The 27,108-nt window shown below is 40.9% G+C and overlaps 1 protein-coding gene across 6 annotated transcripts in view; it reads left to right on the top strand.

Annotated features, from left to right (window-relative positions):
• Positions 1 to 27,108, top strand: part of si:dkey-97m3.1 (fatty acyl-CoA reductase 1) — a 64,893-nt gene that overhangs the window by 13,579 nt on the left and 24,206 nt on the right. The window contains exons 1-4 of one of the 6 annotated variants that reach the window (XM_017683149.2): positions 11,018 to 11,199; positions 11,770 to 11,862; positions 11,959 to 12,188; positions 26,135 to 26,310. In XM_017683149.2, the coding sequence (XP_017538638.1) occupies positions 12,000 to 12,188; positions 26,135 to 26,310 (365 nt within the window). In that variant the 5' untranslated portion in view covers positions 11,018 to 11,199; positions 11,770 to 11,862; positions 11,959 to 11,999. Of the gene's footprint in view, positions 1 to 11,017; positions 11,204 to 11,583; positions 11,863 to 11,958; positions 12,189 to 26,134; positions 26,311 to 27,108 lie in introns of those variants that run through there. The other 5 variants (XM_017683148.2, XM_017683151.2, XM_017683150.2 and 2 more) reach the window with 5 other exon arrangements.

Below are 27,108 nucleotides of genomic sequence, written 5' to 3'. Positions count from 1 at the left end.
GCGCGGCAAGTGGTGACATGCGCAAAGTGCAAAATAGTATTTTTGACAGTGTCTTGTGCCTCTTGTGCAGGTTAATGTTGTGAAACCCTCCTCCTGTGTGTCCTCCTCCTGCTCAACAACAGATAAAGACCCACAACTCTCCGCTGCTCTGTCGTGGAAATAGTAAAATGATCATGTACGTCACATGGTGAGAAAGCTTGCAGCGGTCACGGTAGCAAGTCAGGTTTTTATAATTTATCTCTTTCAAACAGTTGGCCGCTAATTGAACATACATTTTCTAAGCCGCTTCTCCCTCAGGGTCCAGTCGGCCTGACTGCATGTCTTTGGACAGTGGGAGGAAACCCACACAGACACGGGGAGAACATGCAAACCCCATACAGAGAGGACCCTGTTCACCCGGCCGGTGAATCGAACCCAGGCCCTCCTCGCTGTGAGGCGACAGCGCTACCCACTGATTACTGATCCAGGATCTGTTCCGCTCAAGAAAGCAATGTAAATACAAAAAACGATTTTGGTCCTAATCGCGCTCCTCCTCTATAAAGCTTTGTAAGTATGGGCCAATAACTGGACAGCTGCTGAGTAACATGTCATTCATGCCAGTAGACGGATCTTTACGACACGTTTGCAGTGAGAGTCGACAAGGCAGCAGCGTAGTAATGTTTCCGAAGCAAATTCCTGGTATGTTTATCATATTTAGTGATAACACTAACTTTGCTAATGCTAATGTAACTCATTATATTTATAAAAGCATGATCATTAACCTTAATGCTTATTAACATATTAATTTATTAGTGCTAACCTATTAGCTCAATTAGTACCAGCTTATTAATTTTATTAATACTAACATTAGCCCGGTTCATGCCAGCTTAGAACTTTATTATTGCTAATTTATTGACCTTATAGAAGTCACCGTGTACAGCGCCACTATGAAGGCTACTAGACTCTGCTGACACTTGCTCTCCCGACCTGTCATAGCTGGCAGCTCCTTATGAATCTGAAAGTTTGCCTGACACTGGTGGAACTTTGGGGGAACTTTACGTTCTCCTGCTGAGAACAGATCATCTCTGTTTTCAGTTTACCATGTTAAGCTGCTTAGCACCCTGCTCATTGTCATAGCACTGAGCTGAACCGCCAGCGTGTAGTTTTCTGGGTCCGAGTGTTGGTGGCAGATGGCACTCAGGTGGGTATAATCTAGCAGAGCTGGACACACCTGGGAACTATTTGCTACTCTAACATTTGCATCTTTAAACGAATGCTGTTTAAATATCCGAATGAGAAGAATAATTTTTTTTTTTTTTTTTTTTTTTTTTTTTTTTTTTACAGTGGCACCTACAGCTATCATGGTATCATGCTATTCATCTTCTTATGGTGTTTTAGACACCTACATGATTAAACGTATTTAATGACCTGCTGAACAATGCCTCACAATTTTTGTTACTTTTGTTTGTTCTGTTAAAATTTGAATTTTGTTTGAATTATTAATTTACAGCCCTTCTAAGGTGTTGGCATTTTATTTAAAGATTAACTCCAGTGTTAAGCTTCATTTGTTTCTACTGTAATAATATTATGTTAGATGAATTGATTTAAAAACTACTTAAGGATCTAAATACATGCAGTTAATAGAAAATTTGAGTCCTTTTGTTGCACTCAGAGTTTGGTGGATGCTGTCACAGTATATTCCTCCACTTCCACACCAGCTCAATGCATGATAAAGCCTGTTATTACTACAATCCTCATCTATAAAATGCAACAGAATGAAAAACCTGCTCTAGACCAGGCCAGCAGGTAGCTGACGGGCTCTTTCCATGACGTTAAGGCACTACTGTGGCTGTTGCGTTGTTCATCTGTAAAGGTTGTGAGGTTTCTTCAGGTTTTAGGATGCTGTTCACTTCATGAGTTCTAGTGAGATTTCATGCCATAAAATGCATGATAACGGGTATTATTTCTAAAATGTTTTAAATTCTGAAAAGTGATGATCACAGACATAATTAAGAAGAAAACTTTCCACTCTGCAGCTCTTAGGACTGGAAAAAACAGCCTAGCTGGGATGGTTGATTAACCGATCTGGCCAAAATTTCTCAGTCGAGTACCATAGTGGGCAAAGAGTGGTAGATCAAATGGTGACAGACTGACAGCGCTGCTCACCCCGAGGATCAAATACTGCTAATACTTCAGATATGCTTACTCATTTGGGAAGACATCATCCAAATGTGTCAGTTACTGGAACGCTGTTCTGCCTTAGATGAAGCAGATACATTTTACTGCTGCTCCACTTAAGGTGGAGCAGGACATTTTAGAAAGAAGCTGGCAAATAGGAAGCCACGAGTCTCAGCAGCTACTTTTCCCCGCAGGATTCAAGCAGCTGCTGAGTGCAGATTTTCAACAGCTACAATAAATAACTTGCTCCATAGGGATGTTTATAGACACCGATTTATAGTTCAGTTGCAGAACCCACCTTTATTTGGTTGTGCGTTTTCCTTAGTATACTTTTCCAAGCCTGTCCTGGCTGTTGTCTGTACTTGAAGATAAGTACTGGAAATAGTTTAATTAAAACTTTTAATTACACGTAATTCGTCCTGATTAATTGTGTTTAGTGCAATGAAGTGTGCGAAACATTGAACAAAAATCACTGTGTTCATAGTTTTTGTTTGTTTATTTATTTATTTATTTATTTATTGTCACAACCCATCAACTCTGAGACAAAACAGATATGTACCATTATTGTGATATATACCGTACATCATGGAAATATTTTCAATGTCATGATGTTATTTTTGCCACATCGTCCACCCCTAATTCCAGTTTGACGGGATTGAGCCACGTTAGAAAATGAACTCGCACTCATTTTAGCCAGAAGGCAAGAGCTACACCTAAAATACAAACACAATATTAGACAGTAAATTAACCTCTAATGCTCAGTTCATTGAGTATTGTGATGTGGAATTTACAATATTCTTTGTATTATCTATCTGTAAAAGTTCTTTTGTTTAAATTCTTTTTTTTTATTATTTATTTTATGTCTTCTAAGAAAATCACTTGACAGTTATCCCTTCAGCAGGCAAAGTTGTCTTTTAGAGACAAGAATGGAAACTACAAAAATGCTTTTTGGAAGTAGTTACAAAAATAAATAAATAAATACAGCGGTAAATAGTTTTTTTTTTTTTTTTTTTAAAGTAAAAAGTTTTTTTTATCTAATTTTGTTTCAAAAGCGTATCTTGTCATTTTGAAATTTGTGTTATTGTTACGCCGTTATTGACTGTTGTGAAAAAGTTTTTTGCCATATCTCCAAACCCCTACTCCTTATCCAATAAAGAAACCATTCAGATAACTATACCCATCGATAGGCAGATCCACACTGTGTTTACCAACACCGTGTGAATTCCACTGAGCCGAACGGCTTCCGTTGCACATTTCTCAGAACAGATGCTGTTATGCGCTGTGCTGCTTGATGGATAGAGTTTCCGATCACTGTTTAATGTCATTTACCAGCAGTGCACCTGATGTGTGTGTTTAGGCCTATACACTCCCAGATGAGCATCTGTTAGCTTGCTTGTCATCACTTCTTGTACTCAAGGTGATACATGTGATCCTGACTGTTTAGGTTTGCTGTAATCATCATGTAACTGAAGTAGTGATGTGTTGATTTCATCTTTTCTTAATCAGTACAATGCGTGTTCTATTGGCTTTACAATCTTAATCCATTAGGTGTTTTTTTTTTTTTTTTCCTTCCCAAAATGTCTTTATAATTGTCATTAAGATGTAAACTAGGCCTGCAGCAAACGACTAATTTGATAGTCAAATAATCTGTTGATTTACTAAAATGAATAATCAGTTATTCGGATTATAAATCAATACAGTACAAAATGACTTATGTAGCTATTAGCTATTAAATTTCGCTTGAGGTTGTTTTATGCATTTGCTACTTGACAATGAAGACAATAAAAATGAATTCCTTATTCAAAAATTCACTGTTGTTATTATTGCTAATGCAAAAGATGAAAGAATAAAAGCCCAGTATCTTTTTCCTGTCAAAATTTAAAACCGAGGTTGTGCAAAGTAGCAGCAATAAAATAAAACAAAACTAATTCAGGTTTCCTTTAATAAAGTAAATAAAGAAATCAATCTAAATTTAAAACTAATTTTAAACAGTGCCGTCTGTGATCTGTGCATTCTGCTGTCTGTCTACGCTTTAGTGCAACTAAATTCTACAATAACAGATCTTTATTGAAACGGAGTGAAGTCAGTGAAGTTGTAATCGCTCTCCTGTGTTCGCAAAAATTTGAATGACGGTCTCGACGTGAAGGCAACGCTGAAATGTTTAAAAGTGTAAGCATTATCTGGAAAGTGAACAGGGTCGCAGTGAATTATAGTTACTTGCTTCTCTGTTTCAGCTCCATTAACGATACCAGAGAACATGCACTTCGAAATAGACGTTCCAGCTCAGAACACGAACTGGGGCGAAATTTAACACTAACATAGCTCACTAGCTCACTAGCACGACTATAGCTGCGTCCCAAACCACACACTTCTGCACTTCCCATATTACACTAATAAGTGCACTTCTAATGGTATATGTGCTGTTTTACACACTATTTAGTGAGCTAGTATGCGGTTTGGGACGAGGCGTATCTTTTTCTTTCAGTGGACCGACCAGTGTCTTCTTCAGAAGCTCCAGCATGGAGGATGTGCTCCGTGCCAGCTAAGGTCGGCTTATGAATAGCACAACTGACAACCTTTTTTCTGAGTTTAGCTCCAGTTATGAGGATTTTTAGGCAGCCATCATGCTGTTGTTAACTGTCGAGTAAGTGGTTAATGTCCAAACGTTCCTAGTGAGCGAGTGAAATATGCGTTATGACGTCTCCAACTAGTCGACTACTAAATTAGTTGCCAACTAATTTGGTCGGCAATTTTATTCGACTAAGTCAAATAATCCTTCCACCCCTAATGTAAACAGAGTAATACAGAATGATTTGATGTTTTGCTCAGTCGTAGTGCTTCGCTGTGGTGGTGATAGGAACCAGATGTCTGAAGGGATTAATGCCTCTAAAAGCTCCTTGACAGAAAGTTATCACATTAAATGGTCACAAATACATTGCATTATGCCTTTAGTAGTCCACATAGAAAATTTATTTTGTTCACATTTGCCATTATTTTAGCATTAGTAAACAATAGTAAATAATGATGAATTAATAGTAAAATAAAATGGTAAATAAATTATCTATAGTATTGTTCTCGCAATACTATAGACAGTATAGTATGTTCCATTCACCACCACTGTAAAGGACTCTGCCTTTTCTCTACAATGAACCATTTCGCATCAAATCACATCTCAGTCATTGAAATATGCAGAAATTCTGTTGAATTTGAAAGTTGAGGATAAGATGAGCTTTAAATGTAATGAGTGGAAAACCTCCCAGAAGTGGATTTTTGTGTGATTCTGGTGAAATATTGCTTGAGAGAAGTGGGAAAAAAGTAGTTTGCTTATACCACTGGTGTTCACTCTTGCCCACAAAGCGGCCAGTGTGACTGCAGCTTTTCATTTCAAACAAGCTGGAGAGCACCTGATTCTACTCCTTAAATCACTTGGTTTCAGTCCTCAAAAATCCCTTTGCGGATAAGACTGGACACAGATCTTTTTGATCTAATGAGAAAATGATGGACTGCGTTTTGTACATAAGTGAGAAATTAAGGAGCTGTTGGCTGTTCTTGCTTAGGGATGTTGCTTACTATTGAACTGGACTTTCATAGGCAAATACAAAAACTTGCAGAACTGCAAGTAAGAATGATACAAACCTTGAATGTTGTCTGTAAAGGTGATCCAGTAATGTACTTGGTTCTGAAAGGGAAAAGAACTTAACAGACCCACTACAATTCAGGAAGGGCTTGATGAGCTCATCAGTTGGATAATGTGTGTGGAAGCAGGGAAAACACCGAAATATATGTGACTGCAGTACTCCCAGCCTCAAGAGGCCAGGCATGATCTTTTATTAAGAACATCTGGGGACAACCATGATAAATATAGGTGGGAATAAAAATGTATTTAGGTAGGAACTGCGTGTGAAATTTCTAAACTGGTTGAGTACCTTGTGAAGATGGCGCTTAAAGTAGGGGTGATGTTGCACTGGTCAGCTAGACCAGTCTGAAACTTAAAAAAAAAAAAAAAAAAACAACAAGAAAACTAAAGACACATTACATGTGAAAAAAACCAAACCTCTTGAAAGAGAAACATGATTCCATAGCTGGTAACTAGCCTCTTGTGTTATTGATTGTACACTGGATTCGAGGAATTTTTGTAGGCCCTCTAGTTGTCTCCCAACATGTATTTCTTTTTTGTGAACAATTGTTTTATTGTTTCTTTTCCTTTTTTTTTTCCCCAACCCTCCTGGTTCCCACCTCCCCTACTGACAGACCCCCCCCCAAACAAATCAATATACAGTCACATATAAGAGAACATTGCTGCCATCAATCTCCAGAGTCTTGAGAGTTCACTTGTGCAAAAGAAGCAGTTTCACCTTCTCAAAGGCGTCATGCCATCTTCCCAGAGTCCTGGCCTTAGCCCCGTGTATACGAGCTGTAGAAAGTTCCATAGATATTATGTCCAATAAGGTTTGAATCCAAGCAGTTCTGTGTAGCTTACATGTAGGGTTCCAGCGTTTGGTCAGTAGAAGTTTTGCCGCGGTAAGAGCTGCAAGCAGTAGATTTCTCTGCCATAGTGACAAGTTGAGGCTTGAGATGTTGTTTAGAAAGAATAAGTCCGGAGTTAAAAGGAAGTCTTTCTCAATCAACTCTGATGTGTCAGATGTAAACTGATTCCAGAATGCTGATAGTGATGGACAGTACCAAAAATAGTGCATAAAAGTCCCTAGTTCCCCTAGGGAACATGAATCACACAGGGGAGAGCTGGTCAGGTGCATATGATATCGCTTTAAAGGAGTTAAGTATGCTCTATGTATAAATTTCCAATGAATTACTTGATGATTCGGGTTTTTAGAGGATATAAATGTTAGACCCCAGATATGTTCAGTCGGGGTGTCTTGTAAATCTGTGTCTAGGTCTTTTTCCCATATTGGGATAATACCCAGAGCAGTATAAGTAGATTTTAGTAGAAAGGAATAAATGTTGGATACTGAATTCGGGGTAAGGTCACTCTGCAAAATTAGTTTACGCAAAGGGTGTATGGGTAGATTGGCGTTAGCTAGAATCCCATTTGCGTGGAGTACTGATCTAATGCGTAAATACATAAAAAAAGAAGTAGCTGGTATGTTAAATTGAGATTGAAGGTCGTGAAAAGATTTTAGGCCTTCATCATTGTATAAATCACAAATTTTTTTAATGTGCTTCTGAGACCACTGCGGGCAGCATAAGGGAGCATTAGCGGAGAGAAGATTATAATTGCGGAAAAGCGGGGAATGCCGATGCCATTTAACAACTGATCCAGTCATTTTCTCGACGGCTCTCCATGTGGATATCAAATATGATATTATGGGGCCAAAGCGTAGCTTACATTGTCTAATAGATATGCCACTAAATAACAAGTCCTCAAGGGTGTGTGGTGCAACAAGCGTTTCTTCGATGGGTCGCCATGAGGTACAGAGATTTGAGTTAAACCACACTGCCAGTGGACGTAGAACAAAGGCTTGGGCGTATAGTTTAAAATTTGGTAGAGAGAGGCCTCCCTCCAGTTTACTACGCTGAAGAGTTGACTGTTTGATGCGTGGCCGTTTCCCATTCCAGATATAATGAGACAATTTAGATTTAAGTTTATCCCAGAACCCAACTGGCGGAGAAAGAGGGATACTGGCGGAGAAAGAGGGATCCAACATGTATTTCTGTTACGAGATCATGTCTGGGTATGCTAGGACCAGGGGTAGAAACCAGTGAAGGGTAACTCTTAGTGCGCAACTCACTACCCAAAGCCAGGCGTCCTGACAGTTGCTGCCAGAGCTCCTGGATCACCTACTCCTGGAGTAAGTGCCTCTCTGCCAAAAATATGGGGAATAAAATCTGCATACAGAAGTGGTGAGTCAGGTTTGGGTGTGTTTGCCACAGATTTCTGAGCGCTCTGGTTTTACTTTGTTTCCATAATTGGGGCTGATTCCACTGAACAAAAAAGCAAGTTCTGTCTTTTTTTTATCATTTATATTGGTGTCTGAACTGGCTGAAGAAGCAGTGGTTAGTGAAGATTTGGTTGCTGTCCAATGGTTTGCGACCCATTCCTTTGTGCAGGGACGTCGTACAGTTTCCATCCTCACTTGGATCTGGAACTTTGGCTTTGGCCTGTGCAAGGCTGACATACATAGAACATCGCTGCATTCAGAAGAGCCTGGTCTACTGTCATTTGCTGATGAATGGTGATGAATAGGAGTAGTTTGAGAAGTCGTGTCTATAAATGCCCCTTCATACTGGCTGCAGTGTGCATCTCATTCGATAAAAGGCCTCCATCAGTCAGACCAGCATCAGAAGTTGCAGTTACCAAAGTACCTCCAGAAGAAGTCTCCAGAGAGGAGACCATGTTTCATTCTGTGTTTTGGGCTTTGCTTTGACACATCACCATACAAGTGGCATGACTTCTGTGCTGTATCCCAAGCCACTCGCACTCCCATAGGGCACATCATCGGACCTCAACTCTCATTCGTATTTTCCTGTTGATCTCTTTTGTTAGGGTGCTCTCATTCAAGATGGTTCTTTTCTGAGCACTGCCTGTGGCTAAACTGGCTGGTGATGTTCCAGTACTGAAATCGTACTGTCTGTGGTGTCTGTGGTGTCTGTGGTTTTGTTTTTGACTGATCTGCATTGATGGCGCGCATCTTTAACATTAACCAAACACGGGCATTTTCATGTATGCATTTCATTCAATGCATGCTGCAGTTGTTTGTTTTCTCCACAATTACACAGAGGTGGAAAGCAACGAAATACATTTACTCTAGTTAGTATACTCAAATACACTTTTCAGTACTTTTCGGAGTAAAATTAAAATCGTACTACTTGTAGTCTTACTTGAATTACTTTTAAAAGAAATACTTTTGCTTCGCTACTTTAATCTTTTTATAACATTACAGAATAAAAATAAATCATAAATGTATCAGCTAATTAACCAATTAGGAGAAAGCGCTGTTAAATGTACTGCCTGTGTATAAATCTCTCATTTTTCTAATCTGTGTGTGATTGAACATGGAGGTTGTAGGGTGAGTCAGTGGGATGTTATCAGGTATCAGAATGTTGGTATACGGCTCTTGGCAGTGAGCACTGAAATAATAGAGGGTGTGTGTTTACTTTCTGAACTGTTGTCAAACGTTGGCCTTTATTTTAAGTCTAACTCTAATTCTAACTACACTACTACACTAACAAGCTGCTGCCATGGTGACATCAACTCACCATCTTTTTCACCACCACTGCTGTGCTGAGAATGATCCACCTCCCAAATAGGACCTGCTCTGTGAGGGTCCGGTCCATGGGGGTCCTGTCCACTGAAGAACAGGGTAACAGAGTATCAGAGAAACAGATGGACTACAGTCTGTAACTGTAGAACTACAGAGTGCAGCTATACAGTAAGTGGAGCTGATCAAATGGACAGTGAGCTTGGAAATAAGGAGGTGGATACTCTGTCTTCTCTCGTTTGTGACATTACAATATGGAATGTGCAAAGCCTGTGACCTGAGAGGAATTCAAGGGTGGGTGGGTGTAGTGCTGTTCCACTTTCAGCTGTGTGTTCGCTCTGAGGCTGTAATCCTCTCTTCTGTCCTTTTGTCCTCTCTCTTCCTTCTCTGTCTCCACTCCTATTTTTTCTCTCTCTCGCTCTCTCTCTCGCTCTCTCTCTCGCTCTCTCTCTCGCTCTCTCTCTCTCTCTCTCTCTCTCTCTCTCTCTCTCTCTCTCTCTCTCTCTCTCTCTCTCTCTCTCTCTCTCTCTCTCTCTCTCTCTCTCTCTCTCTCTCTCTTGCTGTCTCTCTCGCTGTGTCTCTCTCTCTCGCCCTCTAGCCGTCTCTCTCTCACTGTGTCTCTCATCCCTGTGGAGTGTTTAAGAGGGGTGGAGGGGTTTGAGGTGTTTTAACATTGTTTCTGAAAGTGACTTAACCAGTCACTCGGCAGCTAATCACATCATCCAGTTACACTGCAGAACACAGTGGATAATGGACAATAGTTTGTAACCAGAACCGCTTTCATTCTTTTCAGAGTACTTTTCAGTTTTTTTAAGAAATCCACAGGGACGTGTCTCCACACCTCCAAAGTTCAGTGTTAGAATTTGGTTGTATTTTCTGCTTCTGACAATCCAAGTAATCCCAAACACAGGTTGAGGTCTGTTGGGGCACTGAGACGATCGTTCTGAGAACATCAGCAGCTTCTGTGATTGAGTCTTGATGTGTCTGGATCTTCTCAGTCAGGTTCTGCTCAGGGTCGTCATCTTGCTGAAGAATAAATGTCTTCCCAATCAGACGTTTTCCAGATGGAATTAAAGGTGCAGTGCATTAAAATAGGTTTGCACTGTGCAAATTTATGATGATGGTTACCTTATATCAAAATACGTCCTTCAGCCGCTGTAAATGCACATAACCAAGACTTTTGAAAGCAGCGGAGGTGTGTTCGGCTAGTGAAAACTGTCATTGAGAGCTTTGTAAGCAGCTTTTGTTGGGAGGACACGGCTGTAACCGGATGGGTTTGAGACTGTAAGGCTGGGTGGACGTAGGGTGCGCAGAAGTAAAGAGAGGACAGATTGTATTTAGTTGTGAAGTGTTAATGTAATATTCTGTTAAATGTTCCTGCTGTTTTCCTGACTCTGACACATGGATAACTTGAGCCTAGTGGCCTTTTTGTCTGGGCGTTTAAAAACAGAAGGGTGGTCTCTGATTTATGCAGTGCTGTGTAGGTGAGGAGTGAGTGTCTCTCGAGCGTTTGTTCAGTATTGTTTTAGGTATCATCCAGTGCCTAGTTTGGCTGATCAGTCCTTCGTTAAGTGAAATCAGGTTCACTGCTGATAGAGGATATATTGTGACCTAGTAGCCCCTGATTGAGCCTGAGCTGAAGCTGAGGTTATCTGAGGGCCTGTGGTCCTGCAGGGTAGTGGAGGTGACCTGCGGTCAGTCAGCGTGTTCTCATTATCCTGCAGTGGCTCTGGGTTTAATACAGAGCTGATAATACCGTGTTTCCTCAGCGTGGATCTCTCTGACCCTCAGCGCTGTGTGCTTTCAGCCTCACGTCAGCCGTGTGGGTGTGTGGGTGTGTGTGGGGGGGGGGTCTAACTCTGCTAACTGGAACTAGCTAATGCTAGCTAACGCTGCTAATTGGAAATAGATCATTTTAGCTATCTCTGCCAGCTGGAAAAGCTAATGCGAGGTATCTCTGCTAACTGGAAATAGTTAATGCTAGCTAATTATTCTTAGGCGACCATAGCCGTTTTTTTTCTGTATGTTTTGTCTTTTACTTAGTGTTTATGTATTTATTTATTGTTTAATTGTGTAACTGTCTGCTTCTGTGTACAAATGACAAACTTTTGAATCTTAAATATGACTGGAAAATAGTTAATACCTCTGCTGACTAGCTAAATAGCTAATGCTAGCTAGTTCTGCTTACTAAAACAAGCTAATTCTGCTAGCTGAGAAAGCTACTGCTAGCTCACAGTGCTAACTAGAAAAGTTAATGCTAGCTAACACTGCTAGCCTGAAGGGCTAATGCTAGCGAATAACGCAAGGAAACGCTGTTACCTCAGAAAGCTAATGCTAGTTAACTGAAAATAACTGACTAGCTGGCTGTGCTAACTGTGCCCGGTGTGTGCAGCTGTGAGTGAACAGCTGGGCTACTTCTCCCTCCGCGACTCCGCTGCGTACTGAAACGCCAGCCGGTCAGAGTTCAGAGCTTTGCTGACCCCAGGTTTGGGAACAGAAAGGAATGATGCAGACGCGTTTATCAGCCAGGTCTACGTCGGCCACACACAACTCATCTCTTTACTTGCTCTGTCCGTTTCAGGTTGGGATCAGGTGGATCAGCGTGTGTGTCGCACTCTCGTCATGGCGTGTATTTCGGAATGGTACGCAGGGAAGAATGTGCTGATCACCGGGGCGACGGGTTTCATGGGGAAGGTTCTGGTGGAGAAGCTGCTGCGTTCCTGCCCAGAGGTTAAAGCCCTCTACCTGCTCGTCCGGCCGAAAGCAGGCCAGTCCATGCAGGAGCGCGTCCAGGACATGCTGAAGTGTAAAGTAAGTGGGATGTGTGTGTGTGTGTGTGTGTGTGTGTGTGTGTGTGTGTGTGTGTGTGTGTGTACGTGCACTGTTTTTACTCTCATTGCGAGGACTGCTTGTGTATTTGTGCTGTGGACATTTTATGTTGTGCTGTTTCTCCTTTCTGTGTGAGCAGTGTGTCTGTGTCTGTGTGTGTGTGTGTGTGTTTTTGTGTGTGTGTGTGTGTGTGTGTGTGTGTGTGTGTTTTTGTGTCATATCCAGGGCTGTGTTAAAAAAATATCGACATGGCAGTATATGATGGATGAGTTTATGGTGATGTGCGTATTGATACAGTGAGGCTTGTATCAGTATTTGTACATTTACTTTAGACAGCATGTATGCCAAGCGGAGCAGATTGCCTAGAAGAGTGTGACATCTTACACCGTTTAGCATGTAGATATGTTTCCTAATATTTATGTTTTTCTCTTTATTATTATTATTATTATTATTTGTCTAAAAAGCAAAAGTGGTTTCACTCTGGTCCCTTGTGCGTGTCTCGTGTTCAGGAGGAGCGAAGTTGATTAAAGACTGTCGTGTGCTGCTGTGTGCGTGAGTGAAGCGAGGATAGGTGAGTTTGTGGTTGTGGAGAGTTACGGGTTTCTAGCTGGTGTGGTTAGCTGTTGGCGCTGAGGTTACAGCCATGTTAAAAAGTAACCAGATGGTGCTGTGTGTGATCTGTGATTCTCACACACACATACAGTATGCGTCAAGTTCTGTGTGCTGTGCTGCTGTCTTTGTGATTAAAAGTGCAGAAATTTCACTCCCCTGCCTTTCTATGGTCTGACCAGCCGCTCAGAGTGAAGCGCGACTATAGTATGGTTTGTAGATGCTCCCCCAGATCGAAGGGGGAGATTAGTTTTTATCTCCAAAAGTACATACCAGCACCAAGAACGCTGAGGACATATAAACAGTGATAACCTCCGCCTGCTGTTCCTCATCCACTAGTTTTGCCTTGTGTAATTGACCTATGTGTATTCATGTTTGCATTATTCTTGTAGTTACCTTAAAAATGTAATAATAACAGCAGTATATAAGATTTAATACTAGAAATGTCATTATCATTCTCTCCAAACCTTTTTTTTTATTTATTCTTTATTATTGTAGCTTTTTTACATGAACATTGATCTAAAATGTCTGTTGTACATCTGGTGTGGAATATCATTGTATTATACCGTGAATTTGCTGACAGTTGTTTTTTTCTGTGATATACATCGTTCAGAGTGGGCTTTACACACGTTAAAACAAAACATTGATTAAAACTGATTTTGTCTGAAACATAGTGTGTTGTATGTCAGCTGCTATACTTTCCACCCCGCATTACAAATGGATAAACAGTTCTACTGTACACAAGTCAAAAAACAACGTTTTGCCAGTTTCTCAAGTGCACGTTTTTCAGGAATAATCGAGAAACACACATTTCACAGAATATTACACACAAATGTCTGAACTTGCTAAGTAATGCTTCAGTGCTGAAACTCACTGTTAGTGCACAACCGTCTTTTAATTTGAGTTTTACTTTTACATCTCTAATAGCTGCTTTTGTAGAAACTGGTTTTACTGTACAGCCTTTATAGGGAAAGTGTGGTTTTATTTTTTTACGCTGACTTTATGTTGTGTGTGTCTGTGTGAGATTATCTTTAGGACCTGATTTGACTAAAGGGGAGTGTTTGAGAATGAGACCTGATATTTTCTTATGACAATATTGCAAAATGTCTTTACAGGGGTTGCTATAGCGACATGCCTCAATTTGAATGTGTGTTGGCGCACTGTATTTTCATATGTGCTGCCCACACACACACACACACCTGAGTTTGGGTGCTGACAGTAATGTCTTCCCATGTAGTGAAAATTCAGACTGCAGGAGTGAATTGGGGATACTAAGGCTACGTTTACACAGCAGGTAAAAGTAGCCGGAATCTGATTTTCTCCCCAAGTCCGATTTAAAAATTTTTTTTTATTTTTCTTTGTTTGGCTGTTCACATTATCTTTTAACTGTGATCTGTGTGCAACATCAGTCTGAACAGATCAGCTCTTAAACCGACCGCATGTGCAAAATAACAATATTTCACGTGGCGTGCTCGTCCAGAGGTAAACAGTCATGATGACGCTTTCAGTTTCGTCTTCGTCAGCATCACGGGAGCGATTATAAAGCTCCAGTGGTTGACAGCTGGACCACTCACCCAGAATGTGTTCGAGTTCACAAACACGGCACGTTATTTGGGAACTTTGGTTTGTGGCCTCATCTTCTTTTAAACGCTTCAGCCATGGTCTCCTCCGGACCGCGTTCAGTCATTTCGTTAGAAATCTCTTCAAACCCAGAGCGGCTGTGATGAGTTTCCTCTAATTTTTTGGTACAGACTGCGTCGCATTGCTGCAGATCGGATTTCAGTACCACATATGAAAGCATCTTTAATCGTAGTTGGAAATGTCATTCAGTGCGTGTTCTTTCTTTCTTTCTTTCTTTCTTTCGTTCTTTCTTTCTTGCTTTCTTTCGTTCTTTCTTTCTTGCTTTCTTTCTTTCTTTCTTTCTTTCTTTCTTTCTTGTGTCACATATGAGGAAAAATATCAGATTTGGACCTTTTACCTGCTGTGTAAACGTAGCCTAACATTGGGGACATAACTGCCCTCTCCAGGCTCCGCTCACAAATACAAATCTTTTGTTGCTGCTTTAGTGTGATGGGATACGTTTTACAGAATGCTGGTAAAAATCCAAGTCAACCGAATGAGAAACCTTTGTTTACAGTCACTACATAACTATTGGGCTACACTTCTAGTTGTTATTGAAGCCACTCCAACATGCTAATGTTAGCTTGGTTACACAATACAAAAAGTACAAAGCTAGGAGTTTTACAGGTGCTCACTGTGGCTGTAAGGTGGATTGACGTTGCACTGTGAACGTAGGCGTTGTGACATACTGCGCTGTAAAAAGTGGAGCAGGGCAGAAGTTTTTTTTTGGAGATTGAACTGAAATAAAATATTGCTGCTGTTCATCTAACCTATTCATTTTGCTTTGCATTGTTTTATTCAAAGTACTTGAGTTTAGGCTGATATTATTGATTAAATTGGTAGATAAAATGAAGAACCTGGTGATTATTTTGACGATTACATTTTTTTTGAGGGCAGGGTTCTTTAACCTTTTAGATCTTGAATAATGTGCGTCTCAATTCTAAATTTATAAAATGAGAGACTTAACTATAGAATTAGAGGCTTATTGATCACTGTTTTAAACACAACATCGTAATATATAACCAGGGAAACAATGACAGTTACAAGCTGATTGTGTGAGAGGGGAGTGCCACCTTGTTAATATGAAAGCAGAACCAAACTTTGTATTGAGAGAAATCAACGCAGAGCTGTGAGCCGATTACTGAAGGGATATTGTAATAGGCATTGTATTCACTAAAAGCACGTCTGAACACTCTTGAGTGCTGTAAAAAAGCGACTTGAGTGCCAATAAAGCACCCTTGTGGCAAATGTTCACACTGCTAAGCATGACTTTCTAGTGACCTCAGGATACTCTGCTTATCAATTGTGAATTGATCACTAAGTGATTCAATGGGAATCTACATTTTACAGTTTTATTAAATCAAGTATAATTGATTCATATAATTCAGTCCTATTTGAATACAGACAATTAAATTGCTTGTACCACACAAGTGATTTTTCTAGGTTGTGTTTACGAACTATTTGTTACAGATGTCAGTCACAAGCAGTTTCTCATTAGGCTGAAAGAGTATCTCACTCTAAATGTAGGTGTTGTGATATAAACAGAATTGTAAGCTACAGTTTCTCATTACATTGAAATAAAATTTTTACCAGCACTCTGTAAAGATTGTTTAACCTCCGAACAGGAGCTACAAAACACAGTTATCTCTCCAGTGTTAGTGTTCCCAGTTCACACCTGCATAACATCAGTGTTGGGACAAAGGCCTGACTATATCTCTCTCTCTCTCTCTCTCTCTCTCTCTCTCTCTCTCTCTCTCTCTCTCTCTCTCTCTCTCTCTCTCTCTCTCTCTCTCTCTCTCTCTCTCGCTCTCTCGCGCTCTCTCTCTCTCTCTCTCTCTCTCTCTCGCTCTCTCGCGCTCTCTCTCTCTCTCTCTCTCTCTCTCTCTCTCTCGCTCTCTCGCGCTCTCTCGCTCTCTCTCTCTCTCGCTCTCGCTCTCTCTCTCGCTCGCTCTCTCGCTCTCTCGCTCTCTCTCTCGCTCTCTCGCTCTCTCTCTCTCGCTCTCTCGCGCTCTCTCTCTCGCTCTCTCGCTCTCTCTCTCTCGCTCTCTCTCTCGCGCTCTCTCTCGCTCTCGCTCTCTCTCTCTCTCTCTCTCTCTCTCTCTCTCTCTCTCTCTCTCTCTCTCTCTCTCTCTCTCTCTCTGATATATGGAAGTAAATTTTTGCATAGGTGTTTGAGGAATGTTATCTGGTATGCAGGTATAAAGATATTATCTGTGTGTGTTTTTTACAGGATGTTATGTGGTAGATATATCTGGTGTTTGTGTGTGTTTTTAAGGGAGGTCAAGGTTTTTTGTCTTTTGGGTTTTTTTTTCCCCTTCCTTTCTTTCTTTTGTTTAAACAAAGTTGGCTGGTTTTCTCCATCAGCTCTTTTTCACAATGCAGTATTGTTCTCTTTCTTTTACAGCCTGTTCTCTTGTTCCTCTGCTCTCCTCCATCTTTTTTTCTTCTTTCATCGCCTCAAGGACACAACAAGCTCTCTAAGCTTCTGGATGGACGTTAGTGTTTATTCATGAAATGAATTTAACTAGAACTGGATGTGTGTTTTATTAGAATTTCTTTCTGGGTGTCAATTTTATAGTTTATTTATTACATGCTTTTTGTTCATTCTTGATGTTCTATAGTTTTCTCAGTTATTGTTATTTTAGTCATCTACAGCTCTGTTCACCATTCTGGACACATCTATCATTGTTGAAAATCAACAAAACCTTGAAATAGAATAAAACAATCCTTTCTGTATGTCTTCAGTTCCCAACCTGGTTCTCAGGGCCCCCCAAACTTTCCCCAAAAATCTCTTTTTGTTGCAAGCTGGGTTGAATCAAAAATGTGGATCATCTGGGGCCCCTGAGAACTGGGTTGGGAACCACTGCTCTATATGTATATCTGGACTAAAATGCTAGTTTGTGGTACGTCTTTAATGAACAGAGAGATATGCCTGATAATGAGAGCTAAATAATTGAGAGAGAGGGGGGGGGGGGGGAGAAAGGGATATTGATCCTCTGTGATAAAGCTGTTCTCTTGTTTCTCGGAGTGTAGGATGAGTCTCATCTGTCCAGGATCATTAGATCAGGTTCATCGTGATTACAGACTCACTCTTCCTAACACACACCGCAACATTCTCTTGTAGACGCCAGCCTCTTTTCAGCTTCTGTTTCTTTACTAACTTCGTCACATTTGTTTCCAGATTCTGCTGATATTTTAGTGGAATCCATTTTTTTGTTTACCTGTGCAGTTACCAGTGGCACTGTCTGCAACACAACCCCAAAACATAATAGATCCACATCCATGCTTAACCGTTGACAAGGTGTTTTTTTTTTTTTTTTTTTTTTTTTTTTTTTTCTCATCGTTCTATGCTGCTTTTATTATCCAAACATCTCTTCGGTGATGTTTGGTTTTACTTCATCAGTCCACAGCACTTGTTTCCAAAACGTCTCTGGCTTCTCTCGGTATTTGTTTTGCATACTTCAGACATTGACTTTTGTAACAAGGTTTCGGGTGAAGTTTTATTCTTACGGCTTTTCTGTGCAGATTATGTTTGTGCAGGCAACTCTGTATAACAGAACGGTGCACCACCACTCTTGTGTGAGGTAAACCTTCCTGCAGGTCCTCTGCTGTCATATAGAGGTTTTGCTTTACCTTTCCAACCAACATATAAGCAGTTCTATCTGAGCGTTTTCTTGGTCCTCCAGATATGGAACCTTGACCTTGACCTCAGGTTTTTCTTATCTTCCATTTCTTAGTCATTTTGGCCTGAGGAAATTGCAAGCTGGATCTTATGGTCTTCACTGCTTTGTAGGCAATAATTAGCTTCATTTTCAGATCCTCAAACAGCTGCTTAGAGCAGCCCAGACGTGTTGGCACAAAGTTTGAAGAGTCAGAGAATTGATGTGCTCTAGTTATCAGCCAGCAATTCCTAATGACAGTCTGCAGCCTCTCCAACTAGTCCTCATGAATAAATTAAGGCTTAAAGAGTGATTAAGTTCTGAGTCTTTAGAACTGAAAGGTTGTCAAAGCTCTTGCACATGTCTCAATAACTATTTTGTTTTCTTTCAATTTTTTCAGTTTATCACGTCTGAAGTACTACATTCATAATTCATTAAGATTTTTTTAAAGAATTATTTGAAGTTAGTAAGTAAATGTACTGTAATTATATGTTTATAATGACAAGGTTTCTGAGTTGAGATCGAAAATATTATGAATTCTGTTACATATGCACATATGAGAGCTTGATTGGTGTTGGGCCAGAATCTTTATTTGATATGTGTGGCACAAATAACCATGTGTATGTGCGCTCACACGAGGGAGAGGGAGGGAGAAAAAAGACATCAGACTAAGCAGTCAAAGCCTTTCTTCCTGAAGAGAAAGCATTGTCTTCAGGAACACACATTCTCTGAGCTGGAGTGTTTGTGCCGTAGGATTGGCTGGCACGGTGACTACTGTCCCACAATGCTCTCTGCCTCATTCTGCACACAGACAAAGCTCAAATTTACAATATCTGACCTCACTGACCCTCTGGCCTCACTGCAGTGTAGTTGTTTTATAACTACTGAATGTTTTATCCACAGGTTTCTAACATACTTTAAACTGCCATAACAAAACCCATCAATCAATAGCTTTATAACAGAAGGAGATGTTCTTAATTTTAATGTAGGTTAATGAATAAATTATATTCTGGGTAACTTTTGATTATTTCTATTGGTGCATTCATCATGAAATGTTGACGCAGAATAAAGGACAGCTGGAGTTTTCAAATATAGTTTACGCACAAACACACAGTTGTATGCAAAAGTTGAATTCAGAGGCAGAATTGCCTATTTTTTATTTGTAAAACCATAGGTAATGATTATTTACGCTTACAATATAGAAAGGGGTATTAAAGGTAATAGAGAAATGGATCGGACAGCCTCTTCCAGACTCTCCCCAGCTGTGCCTCTATGGAGAGAAGGATTTGGTGCTAGGAAAATTCATAAAAGCAGAGTTTGGACCAGCTCTGGCAGGTTTTATTGCTGGAGTCAGACTAATTTTGCATAAATGGAAGAGCTTATATAAACCAGAGGTTTTAGAGTTGCTCACATTTATGACTGAAACAGCTTCAATTTCCTAACTTCAAACTATTGTATAAGGTCTATCAAGGTAAATGCTGAGAACAATGCTGGATGTCATTAAATGCAAGGAAATCTTAGACAGTGATCCAAAACATGCCTCAGAATCCACCCTGAACCACTTCAGGAAAATGCAAACTGAAGCTTCACAGTTCCTGACTTTTAACCTCGTTGAAAATCTGTGGGTGGATCCTACGCGTACTGTGCGTGCAGTACGGCTCAAGAATATCACAAAGTCTTCTGCAAGGTGGTGTTTCTAAATACTCATTTGGTACTTGGTAACACAACCATCTGAAATCAGTTCCTAATGTGTCCCCAGGTCATATTTTGTAAGTCTGGTAATTTGTTTCTTTTTTCAGTTGAAAGCTTCCACACTTGTGATCTGATGCACAGTCACTTCCCACCTATGTCTTTGCAATTAAAATGAAACTGTTTAATCTTGTTTTGGAAAGATTGTAGTCTGTTTGGTTTCTGTGAACTCTGTAGATATGTGCACTTGTATGGATTTCGTTTTAGTTGTTTGATGAATTTCATTACTAATACAGTCATTGTACTTGCAGAAGTTCATTTGTCATTCTCCTGCTTCATTTCTTCATTTTCTCCTGGACATGTTATTTGTCTGCATTTCCCATGTTTCCAGCCTTAGCTCCACTTTTCAGTCATCAGCAGCATGCCCTGATTGCAAGTCAGTTGTCAATTTTAACCGCAGCTTCATTATAAGATTTTTCAGTGTCTTCTTCAGTCGCATCTGAAGTCGCTTAAATCTGGATGACACCAAGGTTACATGGTTATGCATGAAATCGGGTCAACATCAGTCATTCATTCATAGTGTTATCCACTAACAACCTCATTGGCAGGGAAAGCCATGCCATTTCGTGTTGTTCATGTCCTGAGTAGTACATGTTTTCCTCACTGAAAGTGTCCTAATTCAGTCTATTTGAGTTCACTGATTTCTAGAAGGTCGGTGAGAAAACCAGTGGTTCTCACACCGATCCTCAGGGGGTCTCCAGACGGTCCACGTTTTTTGCTCTTATTCCTGTGTGTTGCAGGTTAGGTTGGAGCAAAAGTCTGGACCACCTTGTGTAGCCACTGGTGTAAATGATCCATTTCCATTGTCACTATTTCCAGCTTACTATGGTTCATAATCTTTATATTCCTGGTTCCCACTGTGATTATCTTTTTGCAGTTTTTCCTTCTTATCTCTCTTGCCACCATCAGTGACTGAACTCCCAGAATGTTTCAATGTAGCCACATCATAAGCACACACTGTCCTCTGAGGAATCCCTAGTTCTTCTGTCATAAGAGGAGTGGCTTCTGACCTGAGGATCCCATCTTCTGGCGATCATTAGGTTGTGCCATTTTATTTATTTATTTGTAAGGTGCAGACATTGATTTGATTGATTTTATTTTATGTATTTATTTATTCCCTGCGCAGTTGAATTGATAATTGTCTTTGCTATTGTCTCATCTGTGATCATCCGCTGCAGACGCTGACCTATATTGCTGCTGCCTAGTATAGATAGTAAGTTTAGTCTGACACCTCTGCTAAGATCTTTCTGTCATTGGAGACTCTGGCAGGAGTTAAAACTACATACAGTATAGCATTTCCCCAGTGCATTCAACCCACAGTATTAAACCCAAACCCCCTGTCATCTGACTTGGCTGATATAAAACACAGTTGTAGAAAAGAGCCTGGAAACTCTACCCACTCCCACAGCTAGAACTAGAGAAGATTATCTCTTCTGCAAATTGCACAACCTGCATACTCGATGCAATTCCCTCAAAATTACTCAAAGAAGTACTGCCAGTTATTATAAACCCTATTTTAACTGTAGTAAACACGTCCCTTAGTCTAGGCCATGTACCCAAAACTTTTAAACTAGCAGTTATCAAACCCATCCATCCATCCATTATCTTCCGCTTCTCCGGGGTTCAGGTCGCGGAGGCAGCTTCCTAAGCAATGAGCTCTCCAAGGGGGATTCCGAGGCGCTCACAGGCCAGCTGGGCGATATAGTCACGTCAGCGTGTCCTGGGTCTTCCCCGGGGTCTCCTCCCAGGTGGACTTGCCTGTGACACCTCCCGAGGGAGGCGTCCAGGAGGCATCCTAACCAGATGCCCGAACCACCTCAGCTGGCTCCTCTCGACGTGAAGAAGCAGCGGCTCTACTCAGAGTCCCTCCCGGATGACTGAACTTCTCACCCTATCTCTAAGGGAGAGTCCAGACACCCTGCGGAGGAAACTCATTTCGGCCGCTTGTATTCGTGATCTTATTCTTTCGGTCATTACCCAAAGCTCATGACCATAGCTAAGGGTGGGAACTTGGATCGACTGGTAAATCGAGAGCCTTGCCTTATGGCTCAGCTCTTTCTTTACCACAACAGACCGGTAAAGAGCCCGCATCACTGCTGACCCAGCACCAATCCGCCTGTCAATCTCCCGCTCCCTTGTACCATCACTCGTGAACAAGACCCCAAGATACTTGAACTCCTCCACTTGAGGCAAGAGCTCATCCCCGACCCAGAGAGGGCTCTCCGCCCTTTTCCGCCTGAGAACCATGGTCTCGGATTTAATAGGACCACATCATCTGCAAACAGCAGCGATGTGACCCTGAGGTCACCAAACCGGACACCCTCCATCCCCTGACTGCGCCTAGAAATTCTATCCATAAAAATTATGGATATGGTTATTAAACCCCTGATCAAGAAACCAAATCTTGATGTTGGCGTACTGTCAAATTACAGGCCTATTTCTAATTTACCATTTATATCAAAGATCTTTGAAAAAGCTGTGGCCCAACAAGTTCATATCTACATAAGAACCATATATATGAAAAATTTCAATCTGGATTCAGGCCACATCACAGCACTGAGATGGCTCTAGTTAAGATAACTAATGATCTTCTTCTTGCCTCTGATCAAGGCTACGTATCCCTGTTAGTGCTACTTCCTACCTCAGCGCAGCTTTTGATACAATAGACCACAATATTCTCCTAGAAAGGTTAGAAAACATAGTTGCAGTCACAGGGACAGCTCTATCATGGTTCAAATCTTACCTAACAGAATGTTATCAGTTCGTTAGGGTAAACAATTTATCTTCCAGTTATTCAAAAGTAAGATTTGGAGTTCTGCAGGGCTCTATTTTAGGACCTATATTATTTACTCTATACATGTTACCGTTAGGCACAGTTATAAGTAACCATGGTATTAACTTTCATTGTTACACAACTGTACATATAAGCCAAGCCTGATTACAAATACAGATTTAAGAAAATGGAGGACTGTGTAAAAGATGTGAAATGCTGGATGTTACAGAACTTCCTCCTACTAAACAGTAACAAAACAGAGGTTCTCCTTCTGGGTCCAAAATTAGCAAGAAATAAACTACCAGATTTAATTTTAAATCTCACCGACTTTCCAGTTACATCTAGCTCAGCAGCAAAAAATCTTGGCGTCATAATAGATTCAGATTTATCATTCGATCAACACATAGGCAGCATCACTAGGACAGCTTTTCTGCATCTTCGTAACATAGACAAGATAAGAAATGCCCTGTCCCTGTGTGATGCGGAAACACTAGTACATGCCTTTATTACTTCCAGGCTAGACTACTAATTTAAGCAAACTTCAGCTAGTTCAAAACGTGGCAGCCAGGGTCCTCACTAAAACTAGAAAATTTTATCATATCAGTCCAGCGCTATCATCATTTCATTGGCTTCCTGTTAAATTCCGTATTGATTATAAAATTCTTTTATTGACATATAAAGCCCTACATGGGCTCGCTCCTGAGTACTTACAAGACCTTATTTCCCATTATGAGCCATCACGACTACTCAGATCACAGAGTGCTGGCTTATTAATAGTTCCTAGAATTCAGAAGGTTTCAGCTGGGGGAAGAGCTTTTTCTTATAAAGCCCCTAAACTCTGGAATGATCTTCCAGAGAATGTTCGGGACTCAGACACAGTCTCAATCTTTAAAACTAGGCTGAAAACTCACTTGTTCAGTTTAGCTTTTGGTAGGTAATGTTCCCCCTTAGATAAATGCAGCAGATCCAGGGGTCCATGGACACAGGGAATTATAGTAAACTGAGACGCTGGTGCTGTCGTCCCGCTGCTCGCACACGATCACTCAAGTTTGAGTGGAGCAGAGGGATGCCAAACTGTTTGAGTGCTATCGTGTCTGTGTCTCCTTCTGGTTCTCTCCTTTTAGTTAAGCTGTCATAGTCAGATCTGCTGGAGTCATTAGCCACACTCTGTAAATGTTTACATTCTGTTTTACGTACAAACAGACAGAATAAAACTCATTCCCTCTCCCTGCTTTTTTTCCGAGAATACAATCGCCCACATGTCCGGCCGGACACTGAAGGACGACTGATTGTCGAGCCCTCCTGCTACCCACTTCAGACCAGCTGCCCACGCCCCAGCTACCACCACCTACCTTGGACTAGCTGCTCACCCTACCCTGATGTTCTCATAGTTATTCCTACTACCAATATTACTGCTATTAATATTAGTAGTATAATCACTTGTAGGTAGTTTGACCAGAGGAGGATGGGTCCCCCCTGGTGAGCCTGTTTCCTCCCAAGGTTTCTTCCTCAGTTCTGACGGAGTTTTTCCTTGCCACTGTTGCCCCTGGCTTGCCCACCAGGGGTTTTTTACATTTTATTAGATTCTTGTTAAAACTCTGTCTTTTCTGAAATTCTGTGAAGCTGCTTTGTGACAACATCTGTTGTAAAAAGTGCTATAGAATAAATTTGAATTGATGATTTGATGGAACATCCCCTGCCCCAGCAAGACCATATCATGAGAAGGAAGCATACATACTTAAGGTTTATTTTGAAAAATAAATATTTTTATGATGTTTATAGGGGTGATATTGAGAGTTTAAGTGCTAGTTTGTACCTGTCTTTAGAGACTTGCTGTCTGTGTGTGTGCTGCTATGTCTCACACATTTCTTATTTGCTCTCTCGCTCTCAGGAGTGTTCCTGAATTAAAGCAGGGATGAAGTTTCACAGTACATCATTTGCAGCCACAGGATCTTTGTCCATGCTTGTTAAAGCAGCACATTGTAAAATATGGGGTTTTGATTGTGTAGTGAAGAGCAACATTTTGTAAAAAAGTGTAATGTGCTTCAGACGCCAGCGAGCAGATGAATCTGATGATTGCGAGTGCGTTGAAAGCATGCTCAAAAAAAAAAACTGTCAAAACTTGTTGAAGGACACGTTTTCTGAGGATGTCAATGAACGATCTACTGTCATCATCTCATCATACAATCATCAGTGTACCATTGATTTTGGATTTGAGACGTAAATATCAAGCCAGGCCTGTTTTTTTTTTTGAGCGTGTGATGTTAAAGATGTCTGACATGGTCTGAAAAGCCTCCACAAAATCTGACCCAACCCCTCTGACTATTATATTATTCTAATTTTAGGCTTTACAGGGTGACTCGCAGCAGCACATTCACACCATATTTAACATGTTTTTTTCTTTTGACTCAGTAATGCTACTTCAATTTTAACAAAACTTTAGTAGTTTTGAAGAATATTATGCATTTCTATAGCAGCAGCAGTAGCATGAGGAATTTTAGCTCACAGTTGATCTGAGGAGGGTTGGATCTTCTCTAACACCAAAACGATGATGAATTTTAGTGCTTTACTGAGGTGTACCAATGCCAGTTTATCCCAGCATGACACTGCCTGTCAATCAACTCATGTGCTTAGTAACAAAGCAAAGCTCTGTAAAACCATGTCTGTTATAATCCATCTCTGTCAGTGTGTGCCAGTAGGTTCAGGTTGGGTTCGGGTTTCAGATTTGGCAGTAGCAGTTGGGGTGGGTCAGGTTGGGTTCGGGTTTCAGCTTCATATCCCTTCAGACGTGTGTGAGAGTGTGTTAGTATGTGCATGAGAGATAGAGATAGAGATAGAGATAGAGAGAGAGAGAGAGAGAGAGAGAGAGAGAGAGAGAGAGAGAGAGAGAGAGAGAGAGAGAGAGAGAGAGAGAGGTGTGATCCATTCATTTCTCATGCCTGCAGGCAAGCAGCTTTTATCCTGTGCCAGTGTGAGGGCTGTGTGTGTATGTGTAACCATTCAGTGATGCAGCAGTGAGTGGGAGGAGAGATCAGATCTCTGCACTCCTAGTGTTTAAGTGTGTCAGATTCAGTGCTGCAACAGTTAGTCATCAGCCAACTATGTAAATTATGGAAAAACTCGTGGAAAAGCTCTGTAATGCTCTATAATGTCACATGTTCTACAGTCGTTCTGACAGATTGTAATACTCTACAGGAAGTGTAGGGGGCGATATGGCTTCTGTTTCATTTAAAAAGCGCTCTGTAATGTTCACATGACCCATATAGTCATCCTGACAGAATACACTACACAAGTTAGGGTAGAAGACAGTTTGAGAGAGAGTTGTAGAGAGTTGTAGAGATTTTCTGAGTTTGAGTGTAAGTCATGCAGCCCTACTGGATAGAAATATAGAGTTATTGGCTGGGGTGATGAGGTCATAATCTCTTGCTTTGTTTAAATTCAGAATAATACTTGAAAAATTTTGCCTGAAACGCACATCCCCTCATCTCAATATTTTTGTGTGTATGTGTGTCCCGCAGCTGTTTGACCGTGTGCGGGAGGATAACCCTGAGTTCCATCAGAAGATCGTTCCGATTAGCAGTGAGCTAACGCAGCCTGGCCTGGCTCTCAGTTCTGACGACGTTAAAAAACTCACCGACTGCATCAACATCGTCTTCCACTGTGCTGCCACTATCCGCTTCGACGAACCGCTGAAGTAAGAGACAATACTGCCCAGCACCACACTAGGCCTTGATAATAGAGCTCTAAATATACTTGGCAAAATTCTGACCTTCGTGCCTACGATATCAGTCATGTGCATTTGAGGTTATTTTATGTTATGCTCATGGGTTCTGCTCTATGCTGATTTATGCTGGCCTGGTGTTGATCTAGTTGATCACTCTGCATGGTCAGTCTGGGTGACCAGCATACTGGCATTCAAAAAACAAATGCTGGTTTTGCTGGTAACCAGCTATGCTGGTCTCTGCTGTTTTCTTTGTAGTATGGAGATCACAGAAGTTTAGAGATAGCTATCATAAGGTATTTCAGTTAGAAGAGTTTGATAGCATTGTTTGATTATAATTAGGTACTGAAAACTGTTTTCAGTTATCAAAGAATTTCTGATGAGAAGATTTGCCAATTACCAGGGCACTTCTGAGCAAGTCCAACATGAATGGATTCATATGCAAATTTATAGTTTGTTAACGCTTAAAGCTTTTTTTAAATACAGAACAAAACACAACACAGAACAGCAGAACTTATTTTAATGCTGTTGTACTTTTGAATGCTTTAAACTCCAGGTGTAGGGCTATAGAACAGTGCCTTATGTATGAACCACTTCACTCAGCCAACGAGCTGATCAACTCGACAACCAGCGCACAGTAGCAGTAATGCTGGCTAACCAGTCTGCACTCAGTAGCAGCAAAGCTAGCCAGCCAGTCAGCATTCAGTAGAAGTAGTGTTAGGCAGCCAGTCAGTGTTCAGTAGCAGCAAAGCTAGGCAGCCAGTCAGTGTT

This window comes from Pygocentrus nattereri, chromosome 1 (assembly GCF_015220715.1).
Source record: "Pygocentrus nattereri isolate fPygNat1 chromosome 1, fPygNat1.pri, whole genome shotgun sequence".
In the NCBI taxonomy this organism is placed as follows: Eukaryota; Metazoa; Chordata; class Actinopteri; order Characiformes; family Serrasalmidae; genus Pygocentrus; species Pygocentrus nattereri.
This window is presented reverse-complemented; position numbering and strand designations above follow the sequence as displayed.